Source organism: Salvelinus fontinalis, chromosome 7 (assembly GCF_029448725.1).
Source record: "Salvelinus fontinalis isolate EN_2023a chromosome 7, ASM2944872v1, whole genome shotgun sequence".
Taxonomy (NCBI): domain Eukaryota; kingdom Metazoa; phylum Chordata; class Actinopteri; order Salmoniformes; family Salmonidae; genus Salvelinus; species Salvelinus fontinalis.
Genome location: NC_074671.1, coordinates 20,716,704 through 20,731,973, shown reverse-complemented (window position 1 = coordinate 20,731,973; position 15,270 = coordinate 20,716,704). Strand labels below are relative to the sequence as shown.

The window sequence follows — 15,270 nt, the reverse complement described above, 5'->3', positions numbered from 1 at the left end:
AAATATGGATCATTGTTCATATTTAGACTAGTATTTTTCACATATCGTGAACGTAGGGGACTTTTATTTTGAAAAGTTCCGAAATTTTGTGACCCGGATGGACTTTTCTTTGTGTTGCCCACGAGACGCTGGTGATAACTTCTACCTAAAAACACAAAGCAACAAGACACATTATTTCAAAGTATTTTATCTGTTGAATATTATAAAGATGGCAGGGAATGTTAAATTCTTTAGATTTGTCGGTGGTTTTGTGTGCGGCGCCGCCGTCACCACTGGATCATGTGTTGCAGTGATGAAACTTTACAAGGATGAGGACACAGAGGACCAGAGAGAGCCCGAGAAAGGTTTGCTTTTAAGTTAGTATTTAGCTAGCTAAGTTAAGTTAGCCATCACCTGTAATTAAATTAGCCAGTATACACAGATGATACGTAATGATTACTTAATGAACAATTATCAAAGCTGATCCACAAGTACCCAATGATTCATATTAAACTTAGCCAATTCAGAAGCCAGCCAAATGTGGTAGAATTTTGCAAATGTTGCAGAATTTTGCATTTTGCCTATGTAAATAACATCAATGCTTTGTTACAGTTCCTCAGGCACAGCAGGACATTGGGCGGTATGGCTTCCCCTTGACAGGAGCTGAGATACGATACTACGCCAACCACACATTGTCCTACAACCAAGCCATGAAAACACCAAGATGGGTCGCAGAGCACCTGTCACATGAGAAACTATTGGGTAATAATTTTGTAATGTTAATCTAATAATGTAGTGATTATATCCCTATGAGCAAAAATGTGTTGTGCTCACTGGGATAGTCATAGGCAGCTGTTATACAGACATCCTAGATATAGGCTAATTCTCTTCTTCTTGCTGCCGCAGGGAAAGCCGACAGAAAGCACTGTAAATTCAAGCCAGACCCCAGTATCCCAGAACCCTTCACTGCACACAATGCTGACTACCTTGGCAGTGGCTGGTCCAGGGGCCATATGGCCCCCGCAGGAGACAACAAGACCTCAGAGGTACCCAGCACATCACACCTATCCAACATATTGGTGACATTTAGTTTCGTAGGTTGAGCTTGGAGTAATGTCTTGTCCTTAGTTGATGTGGTTTACACCAGTGGTTTGTTAAGACCTTTTCTTGTTTTGATGGTATGTGAGGTGAACTGGTCTTACAGAATTCTTTCCTTTCTGTTCCTATTAACAGCAGTCAATGGCTGAAACCTTTTACCTATCCAACATTGTGCCCCAGAACTATGAAAACAACGCTGGATACTGGAACAGGTATATGGGAACCCCCAGTGATATTCATTGCATTTGTTCCACAAGTTAGGTGATACTACTTGGTCCTAGTACTGTATATAAATGGAATGACCTATGCTGAAATAAAACTCTCTCTTAATCTAAGCTATTGTACCTTGAAGCCAAACTTTACTTCTGATCAATGGAATGATAATTTTGAAGTCTGTGAACTGTGTGTTGCCCCAGTATAATAGACTGTTTTGTATTTCAGACTGGAGATGTACTGCAGGGACCTGGCCAAGCGCTTTGATGATGTGTGGGTCATATCGGGACCTCTGGTCCTTTCTGAAGAGGGGGCTGATGGGAAAAAGACAGTGTCCTACCAGGTAACTGAAGCTGTTAGGTGGACCACACTGTACAGTCCAGGGTGAAGTTTTCCCTAGGTACAGATCTAGGATCTCCCCAAATCCTAACCTTAACCATTAATGGGGGAAATGCGACTAGGGGCAACTCTACAGTGTTCACTCAATGTCAGTGGTTTGTCTGAGAGCTCCAAAAAGAAATGCACTCGTAAAGTATTTAGACCCCTTGACTTTTTCCACATTTTGTTACGTTAAAGCCTTATTCTAAAATTGATTAAAAAGAAAACATCCTCATCGATCTACACACAATACACCATAATGACAAATCAAACTTTTTAATTTTTTTTATTTTTAGAAATGTTTGCAAATTTATTTTAAAAAATATATGGAAATATCACATTTCCATAAGTATTCAGACCCTTTGCTCAGTACTTTGTTGAAGCACCTTTGGCAATGATTACAGCCTCGAGTCTTCTTGGGTATGACGCTACATGCTTGGCACACCTATATTTTGGGAGCTTCTCCCATTCTTCTCTGTAGATCCTCTCAAGCTTTGTCAGGTTGGATGGGGAGCGTTGCTGCACAGCTATTTTCAGGTCTCTCCAGAGACGTCCGGTTCAAGTCCGCGCTCTGGCTGGGTCACTCAAGGACATTCAGAGACTTGTCCACGAAGCCACTCCTGCGTTGTCTTGGCTGTGTGCTTAGGGTCATTGTCCTGTTGGAAGGTGAACCTTCGCCCCAGTCTGAGGTCCTGAGCGCTCTGGAGCAGGTTTTCATCAAGGATCTCGCTGTTCTTTGCTTTGTTCATCTTTCCCTTGATCCAGACTAGTTTCTCAGTCCCTGCTGCTGAAAGACATCCCCACAGGATGATGCTGCCACCACCATGCTTCACAGTAGGGATGGTGCCCGGTTTCCTCCAGATGTGACGCTTGGCATTTTGGCCAAAGAGTTCAATCTTCGTTTCATCAGACCAGAGAATCTTGTTTTTCGTGGTCTGAGAGTCTTTAGGTGCCTTTTTGCAAACTCCAAGTGGGCTGTGATGTGCCTTTTACTGAGGAGTGGCTTCTGTCTGGCCACTCTACCATAAAGACCTGATTGGTGGAGTGCTGCAGAACCTGTCCTTCTGGAAGGTTCTCCCATCTCCACAGAGGAACTCTGGAGCTCTATCAGAGTGACCATCGGGTTCTTGGTCACCTCTCTGACCAAGGCCCTTCTTCCCCGATTGCTCAGTTTGGCTGGGAGGCCAGCTCTAGGAAGAGTTGGTGGTTCCAAACTTCTTACATTTAAGAAGGAGTGAGGCCACTGTGTTCTTGGGGACCTTCAATGCTGTGTACTTTTTTAGTACCCTTCCCCAGATCTGTGCTTCGACACAATCGTGTCTTGGAGCTCTACAGACATTTCCTTCGACCTCGTGTCTTGATTTTTTTCTCTGACATGCACTGTCAAATGTGGGACCTTATATAGACAGGTGTGTGCTTTTCCAAATCATGTCCAATTAATAGAATTTACTACAGGTGGACTCCAATCAAGTTGTAGAAACATCTCAAGGATGATCAATGGTCTTAATACTTATGTAAATAAGGTATTTCAGATTTACACTTTTATAAATTAGCCAAAAATTTGAAAAAACTATTTTCGCTTTATCGTTATGGGGTATTGTGTGTAGATTGATGAGGAAAAACATCAATTTAATCAATTTTAGAATAAGGCTGTAACGTAACAAAATGGGGAAAAAGTCAAGGGGTCTGAATAGTTTCCGAAGGCACTGTGTATAATTGTTATAATCTATACCCCTCTAACTCAATTCTGGATCTCGAAGACAGTTCCAATGCATTTTGTCATTGTTCCCCTATAATCAGGGACTGATTTAGACCTGGGACACCAGGTGGGTGCAATTAATTATCAGGTAGAACACAAAACCAGCAGCTTCCAGACCTCGTGGGGTAGGAGTTGAATACCCCTGATCTATATACTACATTATACAACGGGTGGGTCTAATCCTGGATGCTGATTGGTTAAAACACCGCATTCCAGCCGGTGTCTATTCCACGAGTTACCACCGGCTAAAACTATGATGTTAAAATGACTATTTACTCTGTTCCATCTGACTGCGCAATCCACTGTCTCATCAGCTCAGCTCATTTATATACTGGATCTGTCTCTCTGACATTTGCAACATTGTTTCAATGTTGAAATTAAATCTCCAGCTGTCCTATGGTAATGTCGGTTGTCGGGACGAGACAGACAGGCTGGCAGTTTTTCTCAGCCAGTCGAAATGCTGAATCAGCATAATTTTTATGGATATATACAAATATATGTCAATAGAAAAACAAGAAATGCAACTAGTTTGCTGTCATTCCGGCTTTAGTTTGAAGTGATTGTGTTAGCTGTCTCTTCTGAACAGTGGCCTGGCAAGCGAGCAAATGTTCTATGCCAGGCTTAATCGCACATCATTATCATTGTTATGGATGTATCCCCAAAAAATCACCAGAAAACAGCTTAAAAAAACAAATGCAGCTACTTTGCTGTTATTCTGTATGTACTGTTTGACTTGACTAAATCCATAGATTTTAGTTCTAAATCCATAGATTCCATCTGACTGAGCAGTCCACTGTCTCGTCAGCCCAGCCAGGCAATTTATAAACTTGATCTCCACTATAAAAAGCATCTAGACATTATCTCACATTTCTTTGAGACTAACATTTAGTTTTCAACAGCGGAGATTTGTATAAACCTTGCCGTCTCTCTCCGACATTTGCAACATTCAAATTTGATCTCCAGCTGTACCATAGTATTGAACGTGTCGGGAGTCGGGACGAGACAGACAGGCAGGCAGCGTTTCTCAGCCAGTCGAAATCATGAATCAGCTGACATAATTCTTATGGATATAAACAAAGAAATGTCAATTAAAAAAAGGTAAAACGAAACTAAATGCTGCTAGTTTGCAGTCTTTCCAGCTTCAGTTTGAAGTGATTGTGTTAGCTGTGTTGTTGGCTAGTTCCTCTGAACAACAGTGTCCTGACGAGAGCACGTTTTCTATGCCAGGCGAAATCTCGCCGCATTAGCTCATTGTTATGGATGTATCCAAGTGACTGTCACTACAAAACAACTTAAACAAATGTAAATGCTAAATTGTTATTCTGGCTGCACTGTTTGATGTGACAGTAAGTTAGCCGTAATTGGCTAGCTAGCAAGCAAGGGATAAGAATGTTGCCAGCCAGTATGGCAATGGAACATTTGGATACAGAATAAAAAGACTGAACGACTGGGTTGCGTCTCTGGCAACCGAACCGATAGAACGAACGACCAGCCGGCTTGTGTAGCAACCCTAACCCTAGATTTGTGTCGGGACTATATCTTGTGGAAGGATGAACAGGCATGAATAAATTCATCAAAATAATGTTTTTAATTAAAATATGTCAATCATTATTTGAATATGTTGTTAACCTATAAAGTGATAATGCCCTCGAAGCCGGGATATAGGATATATTGGCAAAGCGTGCCAATATATTCTCCAATGGCATATACCACAAACCCCCAAGGTGCCTTATTGCTATTAGAAATTGGTTATATATCCTCGAAACACCGGCTTCTCGGGCATCATCTCTTAATTATACCATGACATTGTTGAATACTCGTTTCTAATTGGCTTGAAGGGCATTCTAGAGTGCATTATTTAAGCAATAATGCACGAGGGTGTGTGGTATATGGATAATATACCACGGCTAAGGGCTGTTCTTAGCCCGACACAACGTGGAGTGCCTGGATACAGCCCGTAGCTGTGGTATATTGGCCATATACCACAAACCCCCTAGGTGCCTTATTGCTATTATAAACTTGTTACCAACTTAATAAGAGCAGTAAAAATAAATGTTTTGTCATACCCGTGGTATACGGTCTGATATACCACGGCTGTCAGCCAATCAGCATTCAGGGCTCGAACCACCCAGTTTATAAATAAGGGATAATCAACGAGGAGCTATGCGTTCTCTGGAGAAAAAATGAATGATGTGGAAGGTGTGTTCCATGACACGCTAGGGGAGTGGAACTAACCTTCCAAGGAGTTACATTATTTTCCAGAGAACACATAGAGCCCCAAGTTGATCATCTTTTTTATACCATGGCTATACTTTAACACATTTGCAGCTAGAAATGTGTTCATTTGCAGGAAGAAATGTGTTCAACATCTACTGAAGGAATTAGCAAGTTCACTAGATAGCTACAGTAGTTGCCTTGGTAACCAAACAAACAGATTTACTAGTTTAGCTAACCAACCCATTAGTCCTAGCTTGCTATTATGAAAATAGAATTCAGCAATGCCAATAACTTCAATTTGACCTTTGCTTCCAAATGCAGCTCAAACATAGAACATGTAAGAATTCAATGAACTATAGCCATTGAATTGTATTGCTGATATACTGTGCATTATTTAAGCAATAAGGCATGAGGGGGTGTGGTATATGGCCAATATACCACTGCTAAGGTCTGCTCTCGCACGACACAATGTGGAGTGCCTGGATACAGCCCTTAGCGGTGGTCTATTGGCCAGCTACCACAAACCCCCTCGGTGCCTTATTGCTATTATAAACTGGTTACCAACTTAATAAGAGCAGTAAAAATAAATGTTTTGTCATACCTGTGGTATATGGTCTGGTCTACCGCGGCTATCAGCCAGTCAGTATTTAGGGCTTGAACCACCCAGTTTATAAAGGGAATTATAAACTGGGTAGTTCGAGCCCAGAATGCTAAAAGATGTGGTAGATCAGACTGTTGTAAATCAGCCTTATTGCTTAAGTAACGCACAGTATATCAGCAGTAGAATTCAATGGCTATAGTTCATTGAATTCTTACATGTTCTATGTTTGAGCTGCATTTGAAAGCAAAAGTCAAATTGAAAACATTATTGGCATTACTGAATTCTACTTTCATAATAGCAAGATAGGACTAATGGTTTGGTTAGCTGAACTAGTAAGTCTGTTTGTTTGGTTACCAATGCAACTACTGTAGCTATCTAGTGAACTTGTTAGCTACTTCAGTGGATGTTGAACACATTTCTTTCTACCTGCAAATGAACACATTTCCAGCTATAAATGTGTTAAATTGTAGCCATGGTATAAAATAGATAATGAACTCTGGGCTCTATGAGTTCTTTGGAAAATAATGTAACAAACACGTCGTGGAACACACCTTCACGTCATACATTTTGTCTCCGGAGAACGCATAGCACCTCGTTGATTATCCCTTACGTATACAATGATGGTTATTTTCTGGACATATCACTGTGCTGCCTCATGGCCACTAGATGTCACTGTTGCACAAAAAATCCCTCTTGTCGATGAAGCCCATCTTCTTTTCAAGTCCAACCCACACAAAGCACACAAGTACTGTTGTTATTTATTCACGGAGACTTTTGTACACTGCCCATATTGTCATTAATAAAATATGCCAACTCTCTCGTAATATTAGTCTTACTCAACGTCAAACAACACTCGCTAGATTCTAAGTAGCTCAATTTTTTTTTTTAGATGAATATCTGGATGCTGTCGGCTGGTTAGGTTAGTGTTTGTTTTCCTCTGCGTTAGTTACGTTTGCATCGATGCTTTGCCCCCCCTGTGGCTATTCTATCAGAGAAAGTGTGCTATGAGTGTTTCTTTGTCCTCCAGTGAGGCCCAGAGTGTAAACCCACAAGGACAGACGGTTGCCCTAGGGCAGGGATCATCGACTAGATTCAGCCACAGGCAGATTTTTTCTTGAGTCGATGGTCACGGGGCCAGAACATCATTTCAAATAATTTGTAGACTGCAAATTGACCGCAAGACGCCCAAACAAATATCGCATTTGACTAAAACTAAAATATAATTTCAAACCTTGCTTACATTTGTATACGGTCACATATCTCTATTGTTCGTGGGAATATTTTGGAACCGATTTTTTACATCAAAATAACTTGGGAGCTGATTCGCTGGTGTTTTTACAGTCTTATGTCTACCAATAAAAAATTAGAATAAATAAAATAACACTTTTTCGGGGGCCAAATAAAGTCACAGTGACAGGTGTATGGGTTCCCCGCCAGTTGGGGAACCTAGCCCTAGGGCTGTTACCTAGACACCCAGATCATCTGCGACAGGGGCCGTGTTCCACCCATTGAAACACCAAACCCACCTGGGGCCTGAGCTGCAGCAGTGGGGATTAAACACACACGACACACCCACAGTTTATTATTTTCTTTTGCTACCTCTCCAGTTGCCATGGCAGTGCCCCCTGGGTATTGCCAGGCGGTCCTTGTTTCCTGTGAGGGATTGAGAGGTTTAGAGGCCTCCGGGGATGCCCGCCTTAGGTTGGTAGTGCCAGCCTCTAACATCCGCGGTGGAGAGGCCTGGAGTGCAGTGTCTTCATCCCAGATGAACTCACCTGGAGTGGGGTCTCCCTGTGGTTTATCAGGGGCCAACACACTGTCCCCCCATCAGCAGGAACAGGACTCCCACCTAGAGAGGAAGAAGAGAGAGAAAGAGAATGAGAGGAAGAAAAAACAGAGAGAGAGGAAGGGATGGAGTGGAGAGAGAGAGAGTAGAGAAGAATAAAAGCTCTGTGTAGTAGGCCTACCCTTTGTCCTTATGGGGATATTATATACAGTGGGGAGAACAAGTATTTGATAACCTGCAAAATCGTCAGTGTTTCCTACTACATGCTTTGTAAAAGGTCTGTCATTTTTATCATAGGTACACTTCAACTGTGAGAGACGGAATCTAAAACAAAAATCCAGAAAATCACATTGTATGATTTTTAAGGAATTAATTTGCATTTTATTGCATGACATAAGTATTTGATACATCAGAGAAGCAGAACTTAATATTTGGTACAGAAACCTTTGTTTGCAATTACAGAGATCATACGTTTCCTGTAGTTCTTGACCAGGTTTGCACACACTGCAGCAGGTATTTTGGCCCACTCCTCCATACAGACCTTCTCCAGATCCTTCAGGTTTCGGTGCTGTCGCTGGGCAATACGGACTTTCAGCTCCCTCCAAAGATTTTCTATTGGGTTCAGGTCTGGAGACTGGCTAGGCCACTCCAGGACCTTGAGATGCTTCTTACGGAGCCACTCCTTAGTTGCCCTGGCTGTGTGTTTCGGGTCATTGTCATGCTGGAAGACCCAGCCACGACCCATCTTCAATGCTCTTACTGAGGGAAGGAGGTTGTTGGCCAGATCTCGCAATACATGGCCCCATCCATCCTCCCCTCAATACGGTGCAGTCGTCCTGTCCCCTTTGCAGAAAAGCATCCCCAAAGAATGATGTTTCCACCTCCATGCTTCACGGTTAGAATGGTGTTCTTGGGGTTGTACTCATCCTTCTTCTTCCTGCAAACACGGCGAGTAGAGTTTAGACCAAAAAGCTCTAATTTTGTCTCATCAGACCACATGACCTTCTCCCATTCCTCCTCTAGATCATCCAGATGGTCATTGGCAAACTTCAGACAGGCCTGGACATGCGCTGGCTTGAGCAGGGGGACCTTGCGTGCGCTGCAGGATTTTAATCCATGACGGCGTATTGTGTTACTAATGGTTTTCTTTGAGACTGTGGTCCCAGCTCTCTTCAGGTCATTGACCAGGTCCTGCCGTGTAGTTCTGGGCTGATCCCTCACCTTCCTCATGATCATCGATGCCCCACAAGGTGAGATCTTGCATGGAGCCCCAGACCGAGGGTGATTGGCCGTCATCTTGAACTTCTTCCGTTTTCTAATAATTGCGCCAACAGTTGTTGCCTTCTCACCAAGCTGCTTGCCTATTGTCCTGTAGCCCATCCCAGCCTTGTGCATGTCTACAATTTTATCCCTGATGTCCTTACATCGCTCTCTGGTCGTGGCCATTGTGGAGAGGTTGGAGTCTGTTTGATTGAGTGTGTGTGGACAGGTGTCTTTTATACAGGTAACGAGTTCAAACAGGTGCAGTTAATGCAGGTAATGAGTGGAGAACAGGAGGGCTTCTTAAAGAAAAACTAACAGGTCTGTGAGAGCTGGAATTCTTACTGGTTGGTAGGTGATCAAATACTTATGTCATGCAATAAAATGCAAATTAATTACTTAAAAATCATACAATGTGATTTTCTGGATTTTGCCATAACTTTGAAAGTGTGCTTGGGGTCTGGTCTTGGCCATTGTGGAGAGGTTGGAGTCTGTTTGATTGAGTGTGTGTGGACAGGTGTCTTTTATACAGGTAACGAGTTCAAACAGGTGCAGTTAATGCAGGTAATGAGTGGAGAACAGGAGGGCTTCTTAAAGAAAAACTAACAGGTCTGTGAGAGCTGGAATTCTTACTGGTTGGTAGGTGATCAAATACTTATGTCATGCAATAAAATGCAAATTAATTACTTAAAAATCATACAATGTGATTTTCTGGATTTTGCCATAACTTTGAAAGTGTGCTTGGGGTCGTTGTCCATTTGGAAGACCCATTTGCGACCAAGCTTTAACTTCCTGACTGATGTCTTGAGATGTTGCTTCAATATATCCACATCATTTTCCTACCTCATGATGCCATCTATTTTGTGAAGTGCACCAGTCCCTCCTGCAGCAAAGCACCCCCACAACATGATGCTGCCACCCCCGTGCTTCACGGTTGGGATGGTGTTCTTCGGCTTGCAAGCATTCCCCTTTTTCCTCCAAACATAACGATGGTCATTATGGCCAAACAGTTCTATTTTTGTTTCATCAGACCAGTGGACATTTCTCCAAAAAGTACGATCTCTGTCCCCATGTGCAGTTGCAAACCGTAGTCTGGCTTTTTTATGGCCGTTTTGGAGAACTGGCTTCTTCCTTGCTGAGCGGCCTTTCAGGTTATGTCGATATAGTACTCGTTTTACTGTGGATATAGATACTTTTGTACCTGTTTCCTCCAGCATCTTCATAAGCTCCTTTGCTGTTGTTCTGGGATTGATTTGCACTTTTCGCACCAAAGTACGTTCATCTCTAGGAGACAGAACGCGTTTCCTTCCTGAGCGGTATGATGGCTGCGTGGTCCCATGGTGTTTCTGCTTGTGTACTATTGTTTGTACAGATGAACGTGGTACCTTCAGGTGTTTGGAAATTGCTCCCAAGGATGAACCAGACTTGTGGAGGTCTACAATTTTGTTTCTGAGGTCTTGGCTGATTTCTTAAAATTTTTCCATGATGTCAAGCAAAGAGGCACTGAGTTTGAAGGTAGGCCTTGAAATACATCCACAGGTACACCTCCAATTGACCTTAATGATGTCTATTAGCCTATCAGAAGCTTCTAAAGCCATGACATAATTTTCTGGAATTTTCCAAACTGTTTAAAGGCACAGTCAACTTAGTTTATGTAAACTTCTGACCCACTGGAATTGTGATACAGTGAATTATAAGTGAAATAATCTGTCTGTAAACAATTGTTGGAAAAATAAATTGTGTCTTGCTCAAGGTAGATATCCTAACCAACTTGCCAAAAGTATGGTTTGTTGACTGTACAATGTAGAAAATAGTAAAATAAAGAAAAACCCTTTTAATGAGTAGCCGTGTCCAAACTTTCGACAGGTACTGCATAGTTTGTTGACTCCAACCTAAGTGTATGTAAACTTCCGACTTATATACGAAAGTTTGGACACGGCTACTCATTAAAAGGGTTTTTCTTTATTTTACTATTTTCTACGTTGTAAAATAATAGTGAAGACATCAAAACAATGAAATAACACATATGGAATCATGTAGTAACGAAAAAAGTGTTAAACAATTCCAAATATATTTTAGGTTCTTCAATGTAGCCGCCCTTGATACTATGTCTAAGCCTATATACTGTATGTGTTCTATTTTCGGTACTTTCCTTCACAACCCCAATTTTATTTTATGACCTTGTGAAGGGAAATGTGATCTTAGTGTACAGTCTGCACTCCCGTTTATTCGAGTAATGTAACCGATTGAGAGGTCTCCCTGATTTGTCAAGGCCTTAGTTGGAACCCCGGGCACTGGGCAGGTGTGGTGAATGATTCTCCCTTTAACTGAATGGTTATTGCCCCTCTAACAAAGCAATGACACTGTCCTGTTTAGGTGCTTCTTGTGGATTTGACAGCTCTAATGCAGTTCCACCTCAGACACCATCAAAACAACCGCTACAGATATGCGGATGTCGGCTGAAGCGGATCTCCCTGGCTCCTGGATTATTTGATGTGGCCATTAGAGGCTACTTTAATCTAGATCAAACAACCTTTACCATAAATCAGCGTGGACCTCTCCTTGAGATCTCAGGGCGCTGAAGGCATAAGTCCATCTGTTCTTTACGAGGCCTCCATGAACTAACACTGTCGTATCTCGGAACCGCCTAGTCCACAATCTATTGAGGCACGAATAGACCAAAATATGCAAAATGCCCCCAAAATTGCGTTTTAACATGATTTAACGTAATGTGTCGTTATTTGTGCAGGTCATAGGCAAAGACGACGTGGCCGTCCCCACCCACCTCTTCAAAGTCATCCTCGTCAGGAAGGACCAATCGGCATCGGGCAATTTGACTAACAACCAATCGGCATCAATAACCTTGGCCCTCGGAGCCTTTGTCGTACCCAACCAGCCAATCGGCTTCAAGCGCCCACTGACGGACTTCCAGGTGAGTCTATCGGAACTAGAGAAAATCTCGGGCCTGACCTTCTTTCCCAAAGTGGAGCGGACAACTCCGAGCCTCCCCAACTTGTGCGATAGGGATTCCTGCCACCTGATGGACTTTAAGGATTTCACCTTGTACCTCACGGCCAGGAAGGTGGGCAGTGCCCGCACCACGGTGAAGCTGGAGAAGAGCATGGCGGAGCTGAAAGAGCAGGGCATCGCCCCGGACGACTACGTACTCAAACTGTACCAGGAGAAGAAGAAGGAACTGGAAAACAAAGAGCATAACCTGGCTCATCTTCCTTAGGGCATTAAGAAAAAAACGTTTTGTAGCAGAATAAGAAAATGAGGGTTTCTAATTGGACAAGTCCACATAGTCCCTCCCGTTTTCATTGGTTTGGTGCCTAATGAACACAACCCTGGATGGAATGTCCATTATGGCTCTGTGAAACGAGCAACTGGTCAAGTGGCTGTTTTGCTATGGGTTACATAGTTTGTTAGATTGTTTATTGAACAGATTTTTCTGTATATTTCTTAATATTTTTTTCCTCATTGGAAAGTGTATTTCCCATGCCAGAATTTTAAAAAAGTAAAAAAAAAAAAAATTGATTGTTTTTTTATTTGCCCTGAACAAAAATATAAACGCAACATGCAACAATTTCAGCATTTTACTGAGTTACAGTTCATATAAGGAAATCAGTCAATTTAAATAAATGTATTGTTCCCCCGTCTAACTCAATCAGCTTATCAGGCTTTTATGGGTACTAATCGTTAATAGAGACCCAGGCGGAATCCTGCGTTTTCTGTACATACTAATTGAGACATTTCAATTGGACCGCAGGAAAAGAAGGACACATGTATCACCAGTGTAATGGATCAGTTTGTTACCGAGAAGCACTATGGGTCGCTTTATTGTTTCTATTACCTCACAGCTGACTTCAGGACATTACCACTCAACCACTGCTATCCGCCAAATGGACCAGGCGGATATCAGATATACAGTAGTATCACATCACTAAAGACTAGCCTAGACCCCATCACTCACCCATCATCCACCTTAAACACACACACACACACACAGGATCCTACTCAGCGATTTTTTTTTTTTTTTTTTTTAATCAACCATAGCCTATTGGAATCAGGATGAGAACTATTAGGCCTAATGCAGTGTAATTGACAAATGAGAACACATGAACACACACTCTGTCTACTGTACACACACTGTCTGGCAGACCAGAGCTGCATCTCAATATTACGAAGCAGTTTCTCTCCTTGAAATTCTCATACTTGACGCCTACCAGGAATTTGCTTGGACCTCTCCAGTCTTGTGAGATTACTAAAGGTGCAGCCTCCGTCGTAGCCGGCCGCGACTGGGAGACCCATGGGGCTGCGCACAATTGGCCCAGCGTCGTCCGGGTTAGGGGAGGGTTTGGCTGGCAGGGATGTCCTTGTTCCATTGCACACTAGCGACTCCTGTGGCGGCCCGGGCGCAGTGCACGCTGACGCAGTCGCCCGGTGCACGGTGTTTCCTCCGACACATTGGTGTGGCTTCCGGGTTAAGTGGGCATTGTGTCAAGAAGCAGTGCTGCTTGGTTGAGTTGTGTTTTGGAGGACGCATGGCTCTCGACCTTCGCCTCTCCCGAGTCCGTATGGGAGATGCAGCGATGAGACAAGACTGTAACTACCAATTGGATACCATGAAATTGGGGAGAAAAGGGAGTATAAGTTAAAAAAAAAAAAAAAAAAAAAAAATATGTTTTTAAAGGTGAATGACAGGATACAGGGGATAGATAGGTGGCCATTTTCAACTATTGAGCTGCTATATTTGTCATTCGTCTAGCTTAAATGATTTGATGCCACTTTACAGTAGGTTGGTGCGACAGTAATCCAGTCTGAGCTCAGCTGGCACTGCTTTACCGGTTAGAGTCCCACTGTGCCACTGTGTTTGTCAGGGATCACTAGCCAGGGAAGGTCAGGAGCAAGGGTGGCACTGGGAACCATGTGATGATATATTATGTAGAAATACGTTGTTACTTTTCCAATGTATGGCATGGTTTTATTAATAATCAACTGTACATTAATATCAACTTCTCCCAGCAGCTAATAAATATGGAGAGCAGAGAAGTTCTCATTTGGAATATGGGAACCATTTAAAGTAGATTTTCCTCACCCGAGAACATGATTTTCTAACCAGTCACACTGCAAATTGGTGCTTTTACAGTAATTGTAATCCTACTCTATATGGTAAAATGCTGTCATTTTCACCTTCCAAGGTAAATGACCCTGAAGGTAAAGAGAGGCTTTCCCATTTACAGTGATTCAGGAACTTTATGTGTGCTTAACACAAACTGATCAATTTGCATGGGACATCTATATGGAGAGAGATGAATGTTACTGTGTTTACCTTTTTTATCACCTACATCCTCTTAACCTTACTAAGGCAAACGCCATAAAGGAAATTGAATGCAGCTGGATCAAATGTAATCACATTTTTTGTGTAATCCAGGAGAGAGAGTTCATACCTTCACATGGCCTTTGGGAGATATCATAATATTTTCAAAGGTGTTGGCTACAGGTGTTAAAAATTTGAATGGACTCTGAATAGGCTAGTAAGAGAAATACTTGATACACACAATAAAGGCAGATCCAAACCGTATTGTGCTGGCTCGGTTGTTTTCATTTCACATTCTCCTTTCCAGCATGGTTACAAGAACCATGGTGTGGAAAAGGGTATGTTTAATTCCAAGCTGGACTCAGGGGTAAATGTAACATAGCAAGTGTAACTCTTGTCTCCCTATATTTAGTATGAAATGTTACGTTTCATATGGTATGTATTAATTTGTGGATGTCCATTACCCATTTTGTATGATATGTTATTAATTGCAATTTGTTGTGTTCAACATTAGCTAGGTGGCTAACATTAGCTAGGTTAGGGGTTAAGGTGAAGGTTATGGGTTAGGCTTGATGCCCTCAATCTCACACAAATTATTAATGAACCTACCAGGTACCACCCTAATTCCGTAAACACGGGTACCCTCATAGATATCATCC

General features: G+C 42.3%; 1 protein-coding gene across 2 annotated transcripts; it reads left to right on the top strand.

Moving 5' to 3' along the window:
• Positions 1-14,875, top strand: LOC129859190 (nuclease EXOG, mitochondrial-like). 2 transcript variants are annotated; one of them, XM_055928637.1, is made up of 6 exons: positions 1-356; positions 592-741; positions 886-1,025; positions 1,213-1,289; positions 1,519-1,633; positions 12,041-14,875. In XM_055928637.1, the coding sequence occupies exons 1-6, from the start codon at positions 98-100 to the stop codon at positions 12,524-12,526; spliced, it is 1,227 nt and encodes a 408-aa protein (XP_055784612.1). In that variant the 5' UTR covers positions 1-97; the 3' UTR covers positions 12,527-14,875. The 2 variants fall into 2 exon arrangements, with proteins under 2 accessions (XP_055784612.1, XP_055784613.1); XM_055928638.1 differs by having other exon boundaries at positions 2-344.
• Positions 14,876-15,270: the final 395 nt, after the last annotated feature.